This window comes from Sminthopsis crassicaudata, chromosome 2, assembly GCF_048593235.1.
Source record: "Sminthopsis crassicaudata isolate SCR6 chromosome 2, ASM4859323v1, whole genome shotgun sequence".
In the NCBI taxonomy this organism is placed as follows: domain Eukaryota; kingdom Metazoa; phylum Chordata; class Mammalia; order Dasyuromorphia; family Dasyuridae; genus Sminthopsis; species Sminthopsis crassicaudata.
The window spans coordinates 675,940,445-675,965,285 of NC_133618.1; the positions used below are offsets into that span (position 1 = coordinate 675,940,445).

The 24,841-nt window shown below is 46.3% G+C and overlaps 1 protein-coding gene across 2 annotated transcripts in view; it reads left to right on the plus strand.

Moving 5' to 3' along the window:
• Positions 1-24,841, plus strand: part of DOCK1 (dedicator of cytokinesis 1) — a 465,334-nt gene that overhangs the window by 23,286 nt on the left and 417,207 nt on the right. For both annotated transcript variants that reach the window (XM_074297159.1, XM_074297160.1), the window contains exons 2-4: positions 12,580-12,663; positions 21,250-21,290; positions 24,493-24,548. In XM_074297159.1, the coding sequence (XP_074153260.1) occupies positions 12,580-12,663; positions 21,250-21,290; positions 24,493-24,548 (181 nt within the window). The remainder of the gene's footprint in view (positions 1-12,579; positions 12,664-21,249; positions 21,291-24,492; positions 24,549-24,841) is intronic.

Here is a 24,841-nt window from a genome sequence, read left to right on the forward strand (position 1 = left end):
GACCTTGGTGATCCTCAGCCCCAGAAAGGACGTACCCCATTCTAGAATTTCTTAACCATAAGAATGATTTTATTGCAGTGAAGAGAGCACTGGCCCTGAAGTCAGGAGGATCTGAGTTCAAATCCAGCCTCAGACACTTAACACTTCCTGCCTGTGTGACCTTGGGCAAGTCACTTAACCCCAATTGCCTCAGGGAAAAGAGTCCTTTTGTTTGCTTCCTTTGGGATGTTGCCCGAGTGAGTGGGCCCCAGCTGGTGAGCCGTTCCTTATGTGGGAGAGGTGAAGGGTCCTGGCACTTCCTCCTGTCCCCCTGCCCGTGGTGGGGCACTGGGAGCTGAAGCCGCCGTGTTCTGGGCCCTGGTTCTGAGCTCCGGGACAATGGCATGGAGCTGCAGGCCGGCTTTTATGGTCTCCTGCTTACACACTTCTAACCGGGCAAGGGCGATTTTATGACTCCGCACTGGACTTTTATAGTCACTTAAATTGAGTTTAAAAATATAGCATCTCCTGGTCAGCTGGCATTTGCCCCTGGGGCAAGGTCAGGGAGGCTCTGGGATTGCAAAGGCAGGCCGGCCCAACCGGGCCTCCGCTGGCCTCTTTGGCCTGCCCAGGGGCCGGGGTGCTGCTCTCGGCTCTGGCAGGGCCTGGGGTTAGCAGCCTGGGCACGTGTGCACGCTATTTTATCGGCTGTTTTTGTCATGTTGAGGGAGAGGAGGCCGGGTCCCCACGATCAGTGAAGATGCTTTTCTCAGGGCCCCCTTTCCTCAGCTTCCATTTTAAGCGATTCCTGAAATTCTAGCCCTGGGCCCCGATGCGGAGAGTTAAGGACACTGAGTTCTGCCTCCTGTTGGATGTGTGGCAGGAGGCCAGGAGCTTCCTTCTTCCCACTGATTTTCCTCTGAATAATGAGGGATGTATAATGTGTCCTTCTTCCATATAATGAAGGGTATTTTCCTCTTTCTAATGAGGGCTACAGGGTCCAAGGTCTCTTTCTCTTCTCATTGGAGGCTCCTGTGATCCCTCCGCTCCTCCCGGGGTTATAAGGGGCAGTGTGGGGCAGTGGATGGAGAACCTTGAGCTGAGTCCTTGTTGCCCTGGGCTGCTCTGGTTCTGGACCTGCCCTCTCTGGGCCCCAGTTCCCCCCCTGGAAGGTGAGTGGGTTGGCCCAGGTGCCCCTTCCCCCTGGTTCTGGGAAAGCCTGGAGGCCGTGAGGAGGGCCAGCCCCGGACAGGTAGGAGCAGGCTTAGCGAGGTCTTCTCTGCTGTCAGGTGAGGCCCCGGGCGTCCTCCGCCCTCAGCGGGACCGGGCAAGGCTGGCTTTCCCGGCGTTTCCAGGCCTCTGCCTCCCAGGGGGACAATGGCCCGCTTCCCCAGCACAGTGGCCCTGGGCACGGGGCCAAGCCCTCGCATGTACTCCCAGTGTTTATTCACCAGGCGCTGGAACACTGAGTGCTCTGTGTCAGGCCTTCTGTGGGGAGAGGGGAAGCTCATTAGCAAGTCATCAGGGGGAAGCGAGGCACAGGAAGGCGGCTCCCAGCTTCACACGGCAGCCGCAGGGGCCCCGGGCAAGGCCGTGCCTTCCTGGCTGGGTGGGCCCGCTCTGCCGCCCTCGGCAGGGGCCACAGCTGGAAACAGAAATGGCTACGGGCTGGTCCTCCCGGGGAGGTCGGGGAGGACGGTGTGCCCGCAGATCAGAGGGTGGGATGGGGCCGAGCCTTGTGGCGCGGCCTCTGAGGACTTGTTCCTACCCGCCGGGCCCTGAATTCCACATTGCTTACCCAACACCCACCGGCCTCCAGACTGCGCAGGGCTGGGAGGGCCGGAGCCGGCCCGGACACGGATGTCCTCCCTTGTTTGGCCCGTTGCGAGAATGATTGGGTTCTTGTTTACCCTCTAATAACGGAGGCTTTTTTATCCGCCACGTATCCTTGGATGCCCCTCTGTGTCTAGCGTGGGGCCGGCTTGGTGCGTCAAGAGCCTCGATTCAAAGCCTTTCCTGCTTCTCTGCCCCTGCCAACTTCCTTGTGTTATTCCATTGTGTGTTTATGTGAATGTATGTGTGTTGTTTCCCTGTGGAGTGTAAATTCCACGAAAACAGGGACCGGTTCGTTTTGTTTTGTAGCTGTGCCTGTTGCCTGTAGTGCACACATTAGGTGCGAAGGTCCTGGCTAGCTCTTGATAAATGCTTGTGGATTGACTGAATATACATCTTCTGAACTAAATGGCAAGTTCTACAAAAACGGGGACCGGTTCGTTTTGTTTTGTAGCTGTGCCTGTGGTGCACACATTAGGTGCTTAATAAATGCTTGTAGATTGACTGAATACATATCTTCTGAACTAAATGGCAAGTTCTACAAAAACGGGGACCGGTTCGTTTTGTTTTGTAGCTGTGCCTGTGGTGCACACATTAGGTGCTTAATAAATGCTTGTAGATTGACTGAATACACATCTTCTGAACTAAATGGCAAGTTCTACAAAAACGGGGACCGGTTCGTTTTGTTTTGTAGCTGTGCCTGTGGTGCATACATTAGGTGCTTAATAAATGCTTGTAGATTGACTGAATACATATCTTCTGAACTAAATGGCAAGTTCTACAAAAACGGGGACCGGTTCATTTTGTTTTGTAGCTGTGCCTGTGGTGCACACATTAGGTGCTTAATAAATGCTTGTAAATTGACTGAATACATATCTTCTGAACTAAATGGCAAGTTCTACAAAAACGGGGACCGGTTCGTTTTGTTTTGTAGCTGTGCCTGTGGTGCACACATTAGGTGCTTAATAAATGCTTGTAGATTGACTGAATACACATCTTCTGAACTAAATGGCAAGTTCTACAAAAACGGGGACCGGTTCGTTTTGTTTTGTAGCTGTGCCTGTGGTGCACACATTAGGTGCTTAATAAATGCTTGTAGATTGACTGAATACACATCTTCTGAACTAAATGGCAAGGAGGGACTGGGACCTGAGGCTAAGTTAAATGGAGAAGGGGCTGATGGAGTGGCACAAGGTCTCTGGCCTTGGAGCTCCCATGCTCTGTGCTGACATGGTGCTAGTGTGCTAGTTAAAATGAGGGGAATCCTACCTTCATGTAATAAAATGCTAATACAGCCATGGAAGATGGAAACAGGGTGGGGGGCAGCCCTTGTCTTCAGTACTTCTGTCCTTCCTTTTTGGAATCCCTGTTCCACGGAGACCAGAGTTGGAAGGGGCTCTTGGACAATCTAGACAAATAAACCCATTTTGTAGCAGAGGAAACTGACCTGGGACTGGCCCAAAGTCACCCGAGGCAGGAAGTGCCAGAGGAAGCATTTGTTCCCAGAGCCTCCCACTCAGCAGCCAGTGGTGTTCCCACCGGACAGAGGTTGCTTCCCCGACCACGTTACTGCAGAGCGGCTGCTGGTCGGCCCGTACTGCTGGGAAGGTCCTGGATTTGGAGCCCCCGAGAGAGAGGGGGCAGGGGCAGAAAGCCTAGGCTCTAGTGGGGCGTTCTGGCTCTGGAGGCAGGAGGCCTGGCTTGCAGGCGTAAGCGCTGCCATTTTGGGCAGATCTCTTTCCTTTTCCGACTTCTCTCCATAGCTGAGCCTTTAGAGGACGTGGACGTCCAGCCAGAGACTGGAGGCCGGCAGGGACAGACTGTACCTTGCCTGTGGCAAGGAATTGTCTGTTTGGAAAGTCCTGGGTGGGGGGAATTGAGTCATTCTCGTCCCAGTTCAGCTTCCCAGGCTCTGGTGGGGCTCTCCCCACTCACTGCCAAGTCAGCTTAAGGCCCAGGGTGTTCCTGCTTGTGGTGCAGCATGGAGATAGTATGAAAAATATCTTTTTAAATTTTTTTTGGAGTAAAATTCATTATTTAGAATTAAGCTTTTAATTTCTCTTTTAAGTTTTTAAAAAATTTTCAATAGTATTTTATTTTCCAAATATAGATCAAGATAATTTTCATCATTCATTTTTGCAAGACTTTGTGTTCCAAATTTTTCTCCTTCTGTCCCGTCTCTCCCCTCACTCCAAGGCAGCAAACAATCTGATAATAGAACAAATAGGTGCAGTTTTTAAAAACCTATTTTCATATTTGACCAAAGGGAAAATAAAACATGAGAAAGAAAGAAACATCCCAGCAAACAGCAAAGGTGAAAATGCTGCGCTTTGATCCACGTTCAGTCTCCATTGTTTTCTCTGCCTGGATGTGGATGCACTTTCCATCACAAGTCTATTGCTCATTGCTGAAAAGAGCCAAGTCCACAACAGTGACTGTCACATGATCTTGTGGTTGCTGTGTACAATGTCCTCCTGGTTCTGCTCACTTCCCTCGGCATCGGGTCCTGTCAGTCTCTCCAGGCTTTTCTGAAATCACCTCATAATTGTTTCTTACAGAACAATAATATCCCACAACATTCATATCCCATAATTCTCATCACATCCCAACCATTCTCATCCACTCAGTTTCCAGTTTCTGGCCACCACAAAGAGGGCTGCCACAAACATTTTTGCACACATGGGTCCCTTTCCCTTCTTTAAGATCTCTTCAGGCTATAAGCCCAGGAGAGACATTGCTGGGTCAAAGGGCATACACAGTTTGATAGGTTTTTGAGCATTGTTCCAAATTGCTCTCCAGAATGATTGAATCAGTGGTTCACAACTCCACCAACAATGCATCAGTGTCCCAGTTTTCCCACATCTTCTCCAATATTCTTCATTATCTTTTCCTGTCAGCTTAGCCCTTCTGAGAGGCGGGCAGTGGTACCTCAAAGTTCTCTTAATTTGCATTTCTCTGATCAATAGTGATTTAGAACACCTGTTCCTGTGTCTAGAAATGACTTTAATTTCTTCATCTGAAAATTGTCATATCCTTTCACCATTTATCAATTGGGGAATGGTTTGTATTCTTATAAATTTGAGTAATATTTTATATATATAGAATATATTATATAATACATAAAATATAGAAAAAATATTTTCTATATTTTAGAAATGAAGCCTTTCTTCAGAACCACTGGCTGTAAAATTTTGTCCCCAGCTGTCTGCTTCCCTTCTTTTTTTTATTTTTTAAAATTATAACTTTTTATTTACCAGATATATGCATAGGTAATTTTTCGGCATTGACAATTGCAAAACTTTCTGTTCCAACTTTTCCCCTCCTTCCCCCCACTCCTTCCCCTAGATGGCAGGTGGTCCCATACATGTTAAATATGTTACAGTATAAGTTAAGTACGATATATGTTTACATGTTCATACAGTTATTTTGCTGTACAAAAAGAATCGGACTTTGACATGATGTACAATTAGCCTGTGAAGAAGAAAATCCAAAACGCAGTTGGACAAAAATAGAGGGATTGGGAATTCTATGTAGTGGTTCATAGAAATCTCCCAGAGTTCTCTCTGTCTGCTTCCCTTTTTTTTTTTTTTTTTTTTTTTTTTTTTTTTTTTTTTTTTGAGGCTGGGATTAAGGGACTTGCCCAGGGTCACACAGCTAGGAAGTGTTAAGTGTCTGAGACCAGATTTGAACTCAGGTCCTCCTGAATTCAAAGCTGTTGTTCTATCCACTGCGCCACCTAGCTGCCTCTGTCTGCTTCCCTTCTAATCTTCACAGTTGGTTTTGGCTAATTTACATTTTCTTATTACCTTGACCAGGTTCCCCTTAGGTCTCTGACCTACTGACACACTCATGGCCAGAGTCCATTCCTCGGTCCTCCCCAGCCCACTGGAGCATGTAATGTCATTGGTGTGGGGAGCTCCCATGGATGGTTATGGCCTCTGATGTCTCTCAGCAATCTAGATGAGATTTGTAATCTTGGAGAGAAAATCATCACCTGTTGCAAATCCTCTGGCGACGGCCCCTTAGCTAGAGCTCCAGATCTTTTAGGCGGGCACCCAAGGGCACCCCCATCTCTCTCCCCCCAACTTGTCAGCCTTATTCCTTACCCTTCTCCTTCGCATAAATGTATGTATGACTGTGTACAAACAGGAAATATATGGGCTAAATTCGAGGTCATCTCTGAGAGAGGTCACTGATTTCTGAAACCTGAGGTCTTCCTTGAGTGCCCACATTGGAGACCATCTCCTCAGTGGAGTCTCTCCTGATCTACCCAGCTACTCGCTTTCCCTTTCTCCGTAGTGTTTCTTGTGCTCCTTATTTGAGTGTGTGTTCGGTGGTCTGGTAGACTGTAAGCTCTCTGAGGTCAGGGATTTATGTATTTATTTTCCTAAAGAAATCTCTCCCCAATGCATACTATAATACCTTGTAAGTAGTGGTTGTTTATATTTTTATTTATTATTATTATTTTCATTTGATTTTTCATTTTTGTTATTTTCATTTCATTTATTATTATTCTATTATCTTTTTTGAGTTGAATTGGGTGCCCTGTGGTAGCCATTTGTGGTAGCTTGCTGGGAGGCACTGAGCTTACTCTGCTGGTGGATCGCTATAAGAGCTCAGGTCACCTCCATGCTCTGAGGAGGTATTGGAGGGCATTAATGGAAGGCAATTTCACGTACATGTATAGAGAATAAGTGTAAATGATTTTTCCTTTTTTCTTATTACAGCCCCCCTTCCTCCTTCCTTTAATTATTCATATTGCTGCTGCTTCTTCGATTTTCATATCCAAACCCTGTGAAACATTGCTACAGGGCATCTTGCTGGGAGAAGGACGTCGGAGATATTAAAACCAGGAACGCCGAACAGAGGCAGGCCGCCTCTTGTCCCTTTGAAAGCCCCCGATTCTCCCGAAATTGCAGCGATCTCTCAGGCTCAGATGTGGGGGCGTTTGCGCCTTCCTGGCTGCTTTCCTGTCTCCCTGGCTCATTTTGTCACAGAGCTCACCTGGCCCACGGCTTCTCTGTCAGTTACTGAACGGTTCTCAGCCTAGAAGTCTGGTGGTCTTGGTGAGGGACGAGGAAAGACAAAGGCCTCGGAGTTTCCGTGAACTCAACGCACATTTAGTGAGCATTGCCGGTTGACCCAGTCGTGAGGGCGGCGCCTGCACAGAAGCACGTTGGTTCTGATTGTTTACCCCAGCTTGGTGCTGCTCTCTGGGTTTCCTGCCGCCATGATGGCAGAAGTGGCCGGCGAGAGTATTACTCACGACGTGCCTCTCTGTCCCCTCGAGGGATCGCAAAGCGCCTGATGGACATTGTCTCATGTGGCCACGTTTCTTCAGCGCTGACGGGGATGCCCCGATGGCGTCCTGCGTGGAGCTGCTGAGGTTTATTCAAGGGAGTTTGCAGCCGGCTCTGGAATGGTGACAAGTGGCGGGGCGATGGGAGAAAGACCTGGGGATCCCTAGCCCCAGCTCAGTCTCATGAGCCATCATTGAGGGGCAGCTCGATGGCCGATGAGCGCTGGCTTTGGACCTTCAGGACTTGAGCTGAGACTTTGTTCTGGCGCTGTCCCCTTACTTGTGTGACCTCAGGGGACGCAAGCTCAGTTTCTTTAGTGTAAACTGGCCTCTGAACTCTCGTCTGGCCCTAAGAGAGTGTCAGCAATGGGAAGGGCTGTAAGGATCGCCAGCGTGGAAGGGCGATGGAGGACACAGGCGAGGGTCGTGTCCAAGGTCACCCAGCCACTAAGTACCAGAACATGGGTTTGACCTGACGGTCTCAGAGGTCCGGCTTGGGGCTTTCTCCAGCCGACCGTGGTTCCCGTCATTTCTACTCTTGCTTTCTTGCTTGATTTTTGGACATGTTGCAAAAGAAATGAATTATTTATTATCCATTTAACTTTAAAGACCAAATGAGCTTGCTTTACAACTGCTACATTTGAATAAAGGAGCTTCCACAAATCAAATGTCCACAACAGCTGGACTGTCCATCCCTCCGGGGCCTTATTCCCTTTTTTTGGTCTTCAGGGCTTTTTCTTCTCTCCGGCTGTAATTAGGACATGTCATCTGGCTGGGCTACTTCTCACCCTTTCTTCCTTTTGAAATCGAATATTTTTTCCCTTTGCGTTATTTGACAAGTTTCCTTCCAGATCTCTACATTCATTCTAGAAGTTTCTTGACATCGTACTGTTCCCTGTGTTGGTGGAAGCGTCCACAGGGATGCCCCATGGTGACCCCCAGCTCCACAGAGCCCAAATTCCCTCTCAAACTCGCTCCTTCTCCCAACTCCTTCATTTTTTGGGGGGGTGCAGGTTCTTGATTGGGGAGGGAAGAGAAGGAGCCTTCACTGAGCCCCTGCTCTTTCTGGGTGCTGAGCTCTCTGCAGAGATCTCATTTGATCCTAACGTCATCTCAGCTGGGAGCTCAGACTCTTGCTCTCCCTCAGCCCTCTGGGATCACTTGCCCAATCTTGCTGGTGCTCCCTCTGCACCGGCTCTTGGGCAGTCCCCTCTTCCTGTCCACCCTCAGCCTCCCTGGTTCTGGCCTTCATGGTGGCTGCCCTCAGGGATGGCCCCGGCCTCTGCCAGCCATCCTCCAATCCAGATCACCCTCCTGCAGGTCTCTGCATGTCTGTGGCCCCCCTTTGCTCGTGAATCTCTGGAGGCTCCCACGCCCGTGTGATTCCATCCAAGCTCCTTCACCTAGCGAGTTCTGCAGCCCCCAGCCCCTCTCCGCTGGTTCCAGGAGCCTACCTTTCATGCAGCCTCCGTTGGCTCTTGCTGATTCCATCTCCTCCCTCCGGGTCTTTGCCCAGGCTGTCCCCCACGCCTCGATTGCCTTCCCTCTTTGCTCTGAATCTTGGGATCCCGTGGCCTTATGTTCTTGATGTTCACCTCGTATCAACTTTCTCGTGTGCTCTTTCCCCTTCCAGACAGGAGGGAAGCCGCCTGAGACATGTTTGTCCTGGTACCTCCAAGGCTGGCGCTGTATGGTTCATTGAGTAGATTGCAGAGCTGGGGGGAGGGGGAGGGGGAGCCTGTACCGTGCTCCCTTCTGGGACCCCCATGATGGCCGCCTCTCCCTCACTTGTGGGGTGGGTCCCCATTTCACCAGCTCGCTCTGGTTCCATCAAATAGCTCACCTTCAGGGCCCTTGTCCAAGGGCCCACTTCACACGGAACCTCCGGCTCCGGATTCAGGGATTTGCCCGAGTTCCCCCATAGCCAGGTGAGAACTTGGGCCTGGATCCCAGCTCCTGAAGCAGAAAACTGAGATTTAGAGGAAGAGGAGGCCCAGCCCTGTTCCTCAGGGCAGAAGAAGCCCACTTGAACCTCTGTTCCCCCCTCCCGGTCCTGGACTCTCTCCTGGCCTCAGGTGTGTACAATCCCGAGTCCCCATCCCAAGTGAGGGGCCCCGGTTGGTGGAGATCCAGGGCGGAGCCGCCATTCTCATCCCTGTAGATGCTGAAATGGGCCAGACTTGCTGACTCTCCGCCAGAGAGGTGGCCGCTGCCCTGTGGAAGGGCAGAGCCAGCGCAGAGTGGGGGAGTGACGGGTTTCACGGGCCTGGCTCACGTTCCAGATACAGGAGAGATAAATACTTATCTTGTCACATCCTCTGAAAGGACACCAGATGGCCGAGTAAGCACGGATCCCGCTCGGGGCTTCCGGGAATCAGATTTTCTGTGAGACGGAGGGATTTCTAAATTGGAAAATGCTCTTCGTGATCCTGTAGCAGGGACTGGGAGCCCAGATTTGGATGAGTTAGTAGTAGTAACCGGCACTCATTGGGCCTCAGAGTTTGCCCAGTGCATTCCCTAGCACCCCTGGCGGAGTGTCTGGCATATAGTAGGTGCTTAATAAGTGCTTCTTGTCTGAGTTTAAGTGTCTCAACCCCACAAATGGCAGAATTTCCCCCCGGGAGCTGGGTGTTGGGTGCCGAGCTCAGGAGAGCTTGGGGTGTGTTGGCTGCGTGGCTTGGGGCCTGTGAGACAGAGGAGTCAGGGCTTCATGTGCTCAGGAGGATTTTTACCCCCCTCCTCCATGGATGTCTGATGTACCCACAATGCAACCTGACAGGAAATCTATGTCCTCACTTGAGCCAATGTTAATGAAACAGTCCCTGTGCCGGCAGCTGGGAGCTATGGGAAGAAAGAGCAGGTTTCCTGCCCTCAGACTGTTTCCCTTCCACCTTGAGATATCCAGGGCAAGTCTGCTACAAAAAGCATCCCCCAAACACTTTGATGTGTTTCCTTCCGGTCTTGCCCTTCCCGCAGTGAGAGCTTGGTCGCTTCTTAGCTTGGTTCAAGCCGTGTTCTGGCTGCTTGGGCCCCATCACAGCAGCTTTCCATAGTCTGGTCAACAGGGTCTCTGGTGTTGTCACAGAGTAAACACAAAGTAAATACAAAGTAACTTCTTGAATGGGGCTAGCCAACAATGAGGGGAGGATCATGGGAGGTAGAAGGTGTTGGGGGCGGGGCCTCCATACTCAAGCTGAAGAGGGAGGAATTAGGAAATCAGGCCCTTATGGCCAATTACTCAGAGGCAGGGAAGGAGGCCTTGCTGGGGAGCCTGGCGTGGTGCCCACCGCCAGTGAGGGTCTTGGCCATCTCCACACCCGGCTTTATGGAGTGGTGGGCTTCTGGATCAGGTGGTTGGGGCAGGGGCTGCGGGGAGCGGGTGCCGCCTGGGAATGTTGGTGCGCACTGGGACACCTGCTAGAGTCAGGTGTCGCCCCTTCCCCCCCTCAAGTGCCCCAGAGGCAGCGGGCGCTATGGCCCCCCAACCTTGCTGACTCTGGACACCTCACATAGCCACTGTTGGCCTCAGTTTCCTCATCTGTAAAATGGGGAAATAACAGCACCTCGCTTGCACGGTTGTTTGAGGATCCGGTGAGGCGCTAATTGTAAAGTTCATGGCACAGGGAGGAGCTCTTGTTCCCTTCCTTGCAGGGGGGCTTGTTACTGAACAGATGGGGGAGGAGGGCATGGTTTTGGCATCAGACCTAAAAGGGTGGGGGGACTGGAGGTGTGTGTGTGTGTGTGTGTGTGTGTGTGTGTGTGTGTGTGTGTGTGTGTCTCTGCCTGTGTGTACATGTGTTTGTTTATATGTGTGTGTGCACACACTTTCCTGCACATTGACCCATTGGGAAAAGACCAAGTGACACTCCCCCCCTTCAGGACGCAGCCCCGAGGCTGTGGCTGCCTTAGGCTTTTCCCAGCCCCCAGTGGTCGCCCCTGCCCCTAGATCTCCCCCCCCCCATCTCCTCCTCCCTTCTCCTTCCCCCTTCCTTCAGCCCCCGCCTTCCCTCTGGGGCTCAGCCCCCCTTATCTCGGCCTGGTTTTCAGAGTTGTTTGCGGGTTGCCTCCTTAGCACTGTGGTACCCCCAGGTGCTTCATAGTTGCAGAACTATGTGGGGTGGCTATCTGCACTGGTGGGGAGACTGGCAGTGGAGCAGCTTCCTGGAGAAGGGAGTTTTATGTCCATGATACAGTGAACCGTCCTGGTGCCCTGGGAGGGTTATTCTGGAGAGTGGCTCCGTCAGATTGTCCCTGAGATTTGGGCCGTAGCACATCTTCCCAAGTCTGACTTTCCCATCCTCCTGCTCCCCGAGTGTCTGCTGGGGTGTCCTGGACCTCCAGAAGCGTCGTCCCTGGGGATTGGCAAGTGCTGGGGGTCCCAGCTCATCACCATGGAGGGACCTCTCTGGGATAGAGACGCATGTCTGGCTGGGGCTCCTTTTATTCACTTTGACAGATCCTGGTGAACGTGGCCAGACATAGTCAGTGTACCTGACGCTATTGGCCGGATGACAGACTATTTATTACTGAAAAAAAAAAGCCCAACAACAACAAAATCCTCAGTTAAAATCCAAACATTAAAAAATGAAAAGAATTCTTTTTGTGTTTTATTTATTTGTTTGTTTTTTAGCTGAGGCAATTGGGGTTAAGGGACTTGCCCAGGGTCACACAGCTAGGAAGTGTTAAGATCTGAGACCACATTTGAACTCAGTTCCTCCTGACTTCAGGGCTGGTCTCTATTCACTGCACGATCTAGCTGCCCCAGAAAAGAATTCTTTTTGGTAAAGGAGTGATTAATAAAACTATTTGCCACGTTCCCCTCCATTTTTACCCCTCTCTCTCATCGATGTCCAGTGTATCCACAGCGAAACCTGTCAGGAAATTCACATCCTCACTTGAGCCAATGTTAGTCAAACAGTCACTGTGCTGGCTGCTGGGAGCTACAGTTGCCCTCAAGTTGCTTCCCTTCCACCTCGGGATACAATGTATCCAGGGCAAGTCTGGACAGAAGAAGCTACAAAAAGTATCCCCCAAACACTTTAATGTGTTGCCTTCCGTCCTGCCCTCTCCGCAGTAAGATCTTGGTCACTTCTTAGCTTAGTTCCAGCCATTTTCTGGACCGGTTGGGCCCAATCACGCAGCTTTCCAGTCTGGCCAACCCGGTCTCTGGTGTTTTGTTACAGAGTAATACAAAGTAAATACAAAGTAACTTCTTGAATGAGAATAGCCAATAATGAGAGGAGGATCATGGGAAGTTCTAGCTCACTGGCCTGGGCTTTGGAGGAAGCCTTTTAGATTTACATTGGGGAAAACAAAGGAGAAGAAGGCCATTTCCTGACGTTTCACCAGAGCAAAAAGTTGGATCCCCCCCCCAAGTATATATAAATATAACATATAAATAACAACAATGATTTTTATTGAGGGTATCTTGAGTGCTTTTGCTAATAGTTTTCTCTCCTTTTCTGCAGCTTTTTATAACTACGATGCCAGGGGCGCTGATGAACTTTCTTTGCAAATTGGTGACACCGTGCACATCTTGGAAACGTTCGAAGGTAAGTCCGCCATGGAGGCACTGCGGCATTATGGGAGGAGGGGGGGAGGGGTGCATATTTCTGCACTTAATGGATTTGGCTATTTTTTTTCTGGCACATTCATAATAGTCCTTTTTTATTTTTTCCTTTTTTTCCTGCCTCGTGAATGCTGCCTCGGCTTTCTTTCTCTGGAATAGTGCAGAGGTTTGCTATCATTTAAATAAAATATTCTTAAGAGAAACTCGGCTCTACAGGGCCATTATTTTAGCTTCTAAATGTTCCTTTGACACAGTTATGTGCCTGTTAAAAATTCAGTGCGTTTCTCGTAAGTGGATGTGGAGCTGAATTCTTATTCTCCCGCCACTTAGAAAAGCCAGGCCATTTGCCGTTATTTTAGTTTCTGGGGCCAGCTTGGATCTGGAGGGGTGGGAGGAGGGGGCAGGGCTCAGTTTGGGCAGTCCCTGGAGCTGCCCTTCCCCTCCCCCCCTGGGTACAGATGCAGAGTGAGTAGGATGGTGGTGGGTTGGGCGATGAGCAGGGGCAGGGGCAGTGCCGTGTGGTCCTGGGGGGGAGAGGGGCGCCGATTTTCGAAGTCCTTGGCTTTTCGGAAGGTCGGTTGGAGGTCGCCACTTTACGAATGTCAGTGTGACAAGAAACCTTTTGTTTTGGGCTTTTCCTGGGGAAGAGGAAAGCAGTAATACTAAAGGACGGCCTAGGGAGGGGATGACATGTCTGTTCTCACAATCAAACACAGATTTATCGGGGGATAACAAGAACAACAATAATGCAATGACGACCGGCATTTCTACAGCACTTTAATGCTTTACAAATATCACCTCTTGATATTCCCATCAGCCCCGGCACGCTAATGAGTGTTAATAACTAATAAGTCAGTGCTAATGCAGGATCTTAGAAATGAGGCAGAGGAGAGGCTTGTATGACACTGGCAAAGGGTCCTGGGAGGAAACTTCCTGGTCAGAACTTTCTCTGGGACTTAGAATCTGAGAGAATCATCTGTAGCATTAAAAAGGTAAATGACTTGTCCCAATAGACTTGGCACCTAATTTATTATTATTATTATTATTATTATTATTTTGAGGCAGCTGGGGTAGAGTGACTGGTCCAGGGTCACACAGCCAGTAAGTCTGGAGGCCAGTTTGAATTTAGGAAGAGAGTTTTCCCGCCTCCACGGGGTGCTCTGTTTCCTGAGCCATCTTGCCACCCTGCATAGAAGCATAGGTAGCTCAAGGGAGATGTTGATAGAAAACAGAATGAGTGTTTGTACCAGACACGAGCTTTTGTAAACAGGGCTGAACTGATAGCAGCTGAGAGGGAGGGAAGGGAGGACAGCAGAGCCGCCATATCTGGAAATATCCCAGGGATCCACAAAGAATTCAGAACCACCCACTAAGCAGCTTCCATTCGCTCCCTCTTTTGCTTCTGACCGTCTCTTTGTGGGAGCTGCATCTCAAACCCATGGGGTCTGGGATCACCCGGGGATACTGGCCTGCCCATCGTACCAGGCAGGGATGTGGAGGGGGGCACCCCAAAGTGACTGCCCGCCCTGCTTTGACGAGCTCTATCTCGGGCCCCAGAGTTCAGGTCTTAGGATTCACTTTACACAGAGAGCATGAGGGCCCTCGGCCGCCATGTTTCCAGCAGGCTGTGACAGGCCTGTCTGTTCTTTTCAGACACCTCTCGGAAGCTTAGATCTATTAAAATACCAGTGTCCCACCGCCGCTATTTCTGTGTCTGACTCATGCTGTCAGAGACTTTCATTCCATTTGTACCTTTTACACTTAAAATAGTCTCTGCGAAATCTGTTTTCTCCAAGTTAGCCTTGCCTGGAACCAGATGTGAGGCAGCAGGAGCAGATGCCCATCTTATAGGAGCTCAGCCCTTGGGGGTTTTTTTCTGCTTATTTCCCATTTCTGTACTTGTTCTAGCCCCTCCTTTGGGGCTGCAGCGAGGTGGCAGGTCACTTAAGGTAGACAGAAATTCAGAAAAAGGTTTTTCTGGCATGGAGCCCAAGCTCTGCTTTGGGGCACAAGGAAAGTCTCTTTATGCAAATTGTGATCCAGTAGAGTTCCAGTAACTGGGATCCAGTGGTTGTGCCACAGGATAGTTCAATTTTAAAAAATATTTGCCCAGTCTCAAGTTCTAGAACTGGGGAAGGGAGTTAGAGTTTTGAAAGTGGTCAAGATTTGGGAGAGGAGGAGAAAGTAGGACATTAGCAGTGTGGATGGCCTGAGGAACTGAGGAAGACTAGTTTTAGGAGTCAGAAGGAGCAAGGAGAGATGGTGTGATGGGAAATTAGGATCCGATTGAGAAATTTTGGGATTTTTAATGTTGGAAATGGATCGCTAAGTGATGGAGTTCAAGTCTGTGCCCATCTCTTTTGAGTGGCTCAATGACCCTGGGGAGTAGGAAAGAACTCCACGATGAACCCCTGACCTTGAGGCTAGTCGGCTTTCTGTTCACTTTCCCGTGCCTCCCTTTTATTTTGCTTAATCTTATTTTAGAATCAATCTTACTGATAGCTTTGGGTTTTGTGTCACTTAAATTTCTCCCTGCATCCTTTTCCTTCTCAGAGTGCCTTCCATATAACAAGAACATATTTTTTTCTTTTTTCTTTTATTAAAGCTTTTTATTTACAAAACTTATGCATGGGTCATTTTTCAGCATTGACCCTTGCAAAGCTTTCTGTTCCAAATTCTCCCCTCCTTCCCCCCACCCTCTCCCCTAGATGGCAAGTAGTCCCATATATGTTAAATCTATAACTGTGTATATATATATATATATATATATATATATATATATATATATATATATATATATATATATATATATATCTTGCTGTACAAGAAAAATCCTATCAAGAAGGAAAAAAAAAACTGGGAAAGAAAACAAAATGCAAGGAAACAACAACAGAGAGAGTGAGAATGCTGTGTTGTGGCCCACACTCAGTTCCCATGGTTCTCTCTGGGTATAGATGACTCTCTTCATTACTGAACAATTGGAAGTTGTTTGAGTCATCTCATTGTTGAAGAGAGCCACGTCCATCAGAATTGATCATTGTATAGTCTTCTTGTTGCCGTGTATAATGATCTCCTGGTCCTGCTCATTTCACTCGGCATCAGATCACATAAGTCTCTCCAGGCCTTTCTGAAATCCTCCTGTTGGTTGTTTCTTACAGAACAGTAATATTCCATAACAAGAAATATTTTTTAAAGAAAACAAAGGAAGAAAAAGATAACCAAATAGACTCACTTATGCTGACATTTTAATAATGGAACCCCTGTTTTACTTCATCATTAGCTTTTTAAAGCATCCCTTGATGTTAACCAGTGTCGTGAATGGAGAGTTCCAGTGGGTATTTATTTGTTAGTGGGCCTTTCCATTATTTCCCTTTAGAATGGAAGCTCTTTGAGGTCAGTGACTTGTACACTTGTATTTTTGTCTTTGTGGTCCCAGCGTGTAGCCCAGCGCTTGACACATGTCATAGTGGGTGCAAAAAGGTCAGATCCCTTCGGCTTAGGTATCATGTTGGGCTGTGGATTTGGACAGAGTTATCTTGCTGGCTTCCATCTTGGCTTTTGTTAGGATGATGTTGTCCCTCCATTAATGGCTGAGCTTTTACTCCCAGAAGGAGGCATTTGTCATACTAAGGTTGTTGGCACAGGGGTCACCTCCTCCTGCACAGCTTTACTTGCTTATGATGAATTAGAAAACAAATATGTCTCCACGCTTTGGCCCTTTCGCAGACCTGGATGTCTGTCTCCCTTTGATTTTTATAGCCCTCTTCTGAGTTCTGCATCGATAATAGCATTTCTCCTTCCCTATGAGAAAATCAATTTTGGTACATCATATGACACGCTCCTCTGCTTGGTGGTAATTTTTAGGACGTCATTAAGCGTACTACAGAGAATATGGTTTTTAGATGAGATTTCTTTATTTAAGGATCAGAGGGCGAATTAGCTTTCACATTTGAAGGTTCATTTTCCTGGGTCCTTGGCAGAGTTAGGAAGTAAGTAGATCAGAAGTGGCAGCTTAGATGGAAAATAATGGAGCTGGACGTCTCTTTCATTTAAGTCCATATCTATTTATTAAGTACCTGCTATGTACCAGACTCCCTGCTAGGGAGTGGGGAAACAAAGGCCAAAATGGAATGTTCTACTGGACCATTTAGGGCTCCTGCTTGTAGGGAGGTAACAGGTTAAAAAAAAAATCTAGGGCAGGTAGTTATTACAATCCAAAAATTACAAAAATGCTCAGTTTACACTCATTTCCCAGTGTTCCTTCTCTGGGTGTAACTGATTCTGTCCATCATTGATCCATTGGAATTGGATTAGCTCTTCTCTCTGTTGAAGATATCCACTTCCATCAGAATGCATCCTGATACAGTGTCATTGTTGAAGTGTATAATGATCTCCTGGTTCGGCTCTATAAATGTAAGACTTTATTCCCACTTACTAGTTTTATCTTAATAACTCTATTGAAAATCCTTTTGAATTTTGTTAGCTCTCGTAGCTTTGTGCGATCCCTTTTTAGGTTTGATAAGCCTGCTTTCAGCAGATTGTGAGATCACATTATTGGTGAAAATGTTGACTAGTCCAGGCCTGAGTCCAGAGTTTCCTCTAGTTTGACCCGAGTCTCCTCATCAATATCCTCGCACTCAGCTCTGCAATTACTGAACTCCCCTCTCTCCTCACTTGTCTCATTTTTCCTTGTTCAGAAAAATAAGACTTGAATATTTAGCTGATAGCAGTCTGTTTCATCTCTACCATGTCACCTCTGTTCAGTACTCGTAATAGGACCCCGGTTCTATTTTGTTGGTTTTCGGAACTGGGGCCATGATTAAGAGGGACGGCTTAAGGGAATTAAGTTGCTTCCGCATCTAGGAACCTGTAGTGACACTCAGTGAGCCCTGATTCCTTTTCTACAAACACACAAATAATTTCTTTAGTGATCTATTCTAGAGAAGTGTCAGCTTGACCCCAGGCTTCACTTCTGGTTGTTTCCCACAGCTTCCATTTGAACATCGGGATGGCATTTGCCACTCGATATCATTTGGCACCTTTTTCTAATCAAATATTTATAAATATTCATAGAAAATCATAAAATTCTTCATGGTGATGAAAAATTCCATTCTCTAGGAAGATTGTTGAAAACAGCATTTAGTTTTCTTTAGAAATCAACCCGTGGAGTCTTCCCTGAATGTCATTCTTCCTTTTTAGAAGTGTTCTTTTTAAGGTCCCTTCCAGCATGGAAGGGAAAACACAGTAGATGCTTCATAAATGCTCTCAGCTTTGATTGCTCCATTTTAGAAACATAGTCCTTAGAATTAACTGTTTTTTAGTATGACAGTTATTTTACACAGAGGGGCCAGATGGGATGAAGGATTTACCCCAAATCATGGAGGTATGAATTAGGGACAAAGTCCTGGAGTCCGGAAGGACTGAATTCTAATCTAGCCGGAGCCACTTTCATAGCTTGGTGACTATGGTCACATCCTTTGCCTCTGCCTCTCTTAGGGTCTCATTTATAAAATGGGGACAGATTAATGCAATGAGATACTACTTGTAGTTTTTTAAACCTTATGGTGTTATTTAAATGCTAGTTATCTGGAAATTAGTATGGCAGAAACTAGGCATGGACCCACATTTAACACCACATATTAAGATAAGATCAAAATGGGCCCAAGATTTAGGCATAAAGAACGAAATCATAAATAAATTGGAGGAACATGGGATGGTTTACCTCTCAGACTTGTGGAGGAGGAAGGAGTTTGTGTCCAAGGGAGAACTAGAGACCATTATTGATCACAAAATAGAAAATTTTGATTACACCAAATTAAAAAGTTCCTGCACAAACAAAACTAATGCAAACAAGATTAGAAGGGAAGTAACAAACATTTTTACAGTTAAAGGTTCTGATAAAGGCCTCATCTCCAAATTATACAGAGAATTGACTTTAATTTATAAGAAATCAAGCCATTCTCCAATTGATAAGTGGTCAAAGGAATTTTCATATGATGAAATTAAAACTATTTCCACTCCTATGAAAGAGTGTTCCAAATCACTATTGATCAGAGAAATGCAAATTAAGACAACTCTGAGATATCATTACACACCTGTCAGATTGGCTAAGATGACAGGAACAAATAACGATGAATGTTGGAGGGGCTGTGGGAAAACTGGGACACTGATGCATTATTGTGAAAGAATCCAAGCATTCTGGAGAGCAATCTGGAACTCTGCCCAAAAAGTTATCAAAATGTGCCTACCCTTTGACCCAGCCATGCTACTCCTGGGCTTATATCCCAAGGAAATACTGAGGAGGGGAAAGGGACCTGTATGTGCCAAAATGTTTGTGGCAGCTCTTTTCGTAGTGGCTAGAAGCTGGAAGATGAATGGATGTCCATCAGTTGGAGAATGGTTGGGTAAATTATGGTATATGAAGGTTATGGGATATTATTGTTCTGTAAGAAATGACCGGGATTTCAGAGACTCTGGAGAGACTTACATCAACTGATGCTGAGTGAAATGAGTAGAACTAGGGGCTTATTATACACTTCAACAATGATACTGTATGAGGATGTATTCTGATGGAAGTGGATATCTTCAACATAAAGAAGATCCAACTCACTTCCAATTGATCAATGATGGACAGAATCAGCTACATCCAGAAAAGGAACACTGGGAAATGAGTGTAAACTGTGAGCATTTTTTTTTTTTTGTTTTGCTTTGTTTTGTTTCTCTTCCCAGATTATTTTTACCTTCCGAATACAATTCTTCCTTTGCAACAACAACAAAATTCGGTTCTGCACATATATATTGTACCTAGGATATACTATAAGATATTTAATATGTATGGGAATGCCTCCCATCTAGGGGAGGGGGTGGAGGGAAGGAGGGGAAAAACTCGGAACAGAAGGGAGTACAAGGGATAATGTTGTAAAAAAAAAATTACCTATGTATATGTACTGTCAAAGAAAATGTTATAATTATAAAAATTAATTAAAAAAAAAGAATAAATCACTCATTTTTAGCATGTGCCTGAGGGGGGGAAAAATAAATGCTAGTAATCATCATTGTTAGCTTTGATAGCATTGACACTTCTCCTGACTTGAAGCTTGAGGCCTGAGTCCAGTCATTAAAATGCCAACCTCCCCCTAGAGCCTTTTTCTGGGCTCACTTGAGGATTCCCTCTCCAGAGGTGGGCACCAAGGGCAGCACCTGGCAGGGAGGTGATTGGCAGAAAATAGGTGCCTGTCCATCCATTCTGGGTCAGGGGCAGCTTGATCTCTAGAACTCAGCCTGATTCAGGCCCTGTGAATTCATGAATTCATTTAGGTCAAATTAAACACCACCTTGGACTAGCTGCCTACGCTCTTTGTTAGCTTTCCTTTACCTTTTTTTGATGTGGGCTTGGGATGGCTGGTCGAGGTTTGGCTCAGGAAATGTAGCTGAGATCTCAGACCTCTGACCAGCTTGAAGGCAACACCTTCATATTAAGGTGCGGGCACCACAGAGACAGTGCAGAAAGACCCAAGTTAGAATCCAGCTGCTGCTGGCCTCCTGCGGCCTGTCCCACCTTAACTGCCACCATGTTTTTCCTCATGAGATGCTATTATCGCTGTAGCACCTTCCTTCCTCATAAGTCCCAAAGGTGATTGTCAAACACCTGGAAAACTTGCACACACTCTGGAAACACCTGGCGATTATTGAATTACCATCTTATTGCAAACCAAAAGTACCAACTTAAAAATGGACACAGAAGAGACTCCTTAATTCATTTCCCATGTAAGGGTGCATGAATTTTGTCTTTACTGTTGTTTCTTTTCCATTAGTATGTAAGTTCCCTGAGGGCAGGTACTATTTGGTTATTTAGATAAAATGAGGTGATAATTATAAAGCACTTAATGCAGAGTGAGTGCTTTGTGTTATTTGCTGTTCTTACTATTATTATCATCAGTACTCCCAGAACCAAGTCAGTGTCTCTGCCTTCCTGGCTTTTGTTGAATGAAGGAATGTTAAGTAAAGTAGTAAAAGTGAATTCAAAGAAAGCAGGAAAATGATATCTCAGTTAGATGTTATTTTTATGAAAATAATGTAGTTTTTGAATAAAGAAATTGCCTTCAATTATGCTAAATGCTCTTCACAAATCAGAGTGATGTCATTGTATTTTTTCACTAAAGTTCAAATACTGATTCCAAGAAGACCTATTTTAGAGCCTATTGACTCTTTTTCTGCATACAGTTCTAATGTATTTGATTAGTATTGTTGTTGGTTCACAGATTTGTTGACTATTGATTAGTACCTACATTCTTATCCTGGTGGTATCTTGTGTAGACAGAATTGTTTGTATGCTGTTTCTACCATTAGATCGATCCACATTATTTTTTTGCCTTTCCTTATATCCCCATGGCTTAGCACACTTCCTGACATAACAGTAAGTGCATAATAAATGCTTGTTGATGTGATTTCTTGACTAGTGTGATGTGCATTTTCTGCTATTTTCAGTTGCTAGTACAGTAGTAGATAGTGTACGCCTTTTACTGTTTGGATGGATTGATTTCTTATTCTCCTTTTTCTCTTTCTTTAGGGTGGTACAGAGGATATACTTTGAGAAAAAAGTCTAAAAAGGTAAGTCGTCTCAATTTTTCCTCTTTTAAACCTGGGAAACAACACCCATCTTTTGGCATTCTTTGGTCACTTCTAGTTTAGAAAAAGAAAGGACCCAATTTATTTAACTTTTATCCATTTATTTTAATACACACTATTGTATGAATCAAGTTGGGAGAGAAAGATCAGAACAAAAGAAAAAAACTATGGGAGAGGGAAAAAAAACAGAAAAAAGAAGTGAACAGTGCATGTGTTGATTTACATTCAGTCAGATCTTTTTTTTTTTTTGGATTCAGACGGCATTTTCTGTCCAAAGTCTATTGGGATTGCCTTGGATCACTGAGAAGAACCAGGTCTTTCCTAGTTGACCATCGCACAGTCTTGCTGTTCTGTATACAGTGTATTCCTGGTTCTGCTTGTTTCGCTCAGCATCAGGTCGTGTAAATCTTTCCAGGCCTTTCTGAAGTCAGCTTATCCATCATTTTTTATAGAACAATAATATTCCATTACTTTGTGTACCATAACGTGTTTAGCCATTCCCCCTTGATGGGCATCTAAGAAATGATCTGCTTTAAAGCATGGGATGAAGGCTGCTGGCAGCTTGGTGGCTGGACACCAACAGCCCCGGATCCCCAGTGGGAGGCGCTCACCTCGGTGGAAGGATGGCCGAGCTTCTCAGAGGTCATTCAGCACCTGCGTGAAGGACAGCTCAGTGCTCTGGGTCTGAGCCTAAGTGGCTTTCAAGCTCTTAGGGTTTTTCAGCCGGCCATTGTCCCCCGCTTCTTGTCACTGACTTTTATAGCTCTTCCAAGGTCAGGGTCCAGATCTCTTCTCTCTGCTGAGCTCCAGGCTTCTTACCTGGCCCATTTTCCTTTGAGCTTCACCAAAGCCAATGACGGCTTTGGAAGCTTTGCCCCTGTGGTCCGGAGCCAGGCTGCCCACGTATGAGTGGATTTTTTTCTGTCTCACTTTTTCCCTTTTGTTCTCATTATCTCCTAATTGGCCCAGCTGTTGCTCCATCCTTGCAGCCAGAGCTTCTGGATTTAAGTTGTGCTTCCATTGCAAACGTTGCCATGCTAGGGTTGCTTTCCTTCCCTATAAGAGGATGAGAAATGGGATGGAGCAGGGAAGTTCTTAGGTTTTCACTATTATGGACTCCTTTTCTCTCTCTGCTGAAGTCTCTCTAGAATCATCATATTTGTAGCTGAGTAAAAGAAAATAGAGCACGTAGACTATATAAAAGAAGCCAATTATATTGAAATACTATTGTCATAATATTAAAAAATCACGGGCTCCAGATTGGACTGAGTGATTGATAAAACCTCTTCCAACCTGAATCTCTCATTTTATGAGTCCTGTGGGGTAGGCAGTGTTGGCGTTATCACCTCCATCTTTCAGATGGCAGACTGAGGCCCAGATTGGGGTGGTCTGCCCTAGATCCTGCACACAAGGTACTTGAGGCTGGAGGATGGGCTTGAACCTTGGACTTCAGCTCCATTTTCTTGCTCCACTGGCAAATATTGGGACTCCCTGCCATTGTGCCATCCCAACTGTGTCCTTGGGAAGAGAAGGCTTCTTAGAGAGCATCTCCTGGGTGATTCCTTTGCCACAGAGGCCGTTATCTCTCCGGCCCGATCGATGATGGTTTTTGACACTATCTTTGATGGTTTTTGAGACTATCTTGGTTAATCTTCATTTCTTCCCAAGGCAGCCCGTCTCCCTTTGGGACGTCTCTTTTAGCACGATTTTCTTGTCTTCCCTTCAAGTAAGACATGGTGGGGAAGATCTTGAATGTTGGAATCAGGAGCTGGTTTGGTAGGCAATATGGGGCCTTTAAGGGTCATAGAGAAAAGGGAGGCTGTGAGATCACAGGAAGCTGATTCAGATAGCAGCGCGGTGCTGGGAGAGGCTGGAGACTGTGACAAGCCTCCAGGTGAGAGCAGAAACAGACCTCCGGAGTCCAGCCTCTCCCCTTTCCATTTTATAGATGGGCAAACTGAGACCAAGAGAGGAGAAGGGATGCAACTGATCTTTTTAGCCTGTTGGTATCTGAGGCTGGGTTTGTTTCTGCCTCCAGCAGCCCCCTTGCCTGCCTTAGTTTTAAAAGGGATCCTTGGGCAGTGCTTTTCTGAAGTGTAGCCATGCCCTGGTTCCCGTTCTTGAGAACTGGTCCGACCAGTCAGGCCCTCAGCCAGTGCTCATTTCTGGGATTTGCTTGGCCCGTTGTGAAAGGAAGTTTGCTTTTAATTCATTCCGTGTCTCTGGTGTTAAGTCTTTCTAAGGGCTGAGAAGCTGATCTTTTCCCACGCACAGGGCTGGGCAATGAGGCCATCTTCCTCATCTCGGGTTCATGGACCTCATTTTTTTACGTTCTTGTGATTGGAGGAGAATGGTTATTAGGGATCCCTTCCTCCCTTCTCCTCTCCACCCCCCCCAAAAAAGTGTTTCTAAGGCATAAGTTGGCTCCCACCTGCTGATGAATAATTGTATACATTTGTTCCTCTGAAAGATAGATTGCTCCCTGATTCCTTTAAGGTCTTACTGACCTCATTGTGGTTTGTGCAGATCATTTTTTTTTTTAATGCTTAAAAGCCTTTAATTCATTTTACTTTAGAATATTTTATTGATGGCTTTTTTAAACATCACCTTCCTAGTCACAGATCTGTGTGGCTTCACCTCCTAGCTCATGTCACAGAGAATAAAAAAGAGAGAAAAAGTCTTTTAATGGAAATTATTATTTAAATTTTTATTCCTTTTTGGGGATGGATGGGTTCACAGAGAATAAAAAAGAGAGAAAAAGTCTTTTAATGAAAATCATTATTTGCATTTTTATTCCTTTTTGGGGATGGCTGGGTTCAGATTCTTTTCACAGATTTAAATTTTAAATGTTTGTTTCCCTTTCATCATGTCTTTTGAAAAACCAAGGGTATGATATGGTGGTTGAAACTTGGAATTGGGAAGCTTTGGCTTGGAATTTAAATAGTTTGATGTTGGGAAGGTTGTCTGAGGATCCATTTCCTCTTCTGTAAAATGGGATCATCGTAATAACTGATTCCTGGAACCTTATGAGAATCAGATGAGACGGTGTAAAATACTAGAAAACTGTGATTGTTGTGATCATGTGGGTACAACGTGAGCTTCCATATTCTCCATTGATGCAGAATTGTCCATATGCATCTGCTTCATATTTACGTTAACTTTTGTTTCTTTCTTTCTCTCCCAGGGCATATTTCCTGCTTCATACATTCACCTAAAGGAAGCGATAGTAGAAGGAAAAGGGTGAGTGCAGTTTTGGAATTTAAGAGTCATTATTAAGCTTCACTAGGCCGAGGCCAATCTGACCCTTTTTGGAGGAGGAAGGAAGGTGAATTTCTGGTCATATTTTGGTTGTCACATGAGCTGGGCCTTTCTTAGAGCCGGGTTTCCCCATCTGTGGCTGTGTCTCAGAGCCGGGCGCTTTCTGCTCGGGGCAGGCTTCCTGTGTGGCTCCCACCATCAGTGACTCACAACTTTTCCCCGCACATTCCTATGTCCTGAGTCCCTTTGTCGAGAGGTGTTCCCGCCCATCAACC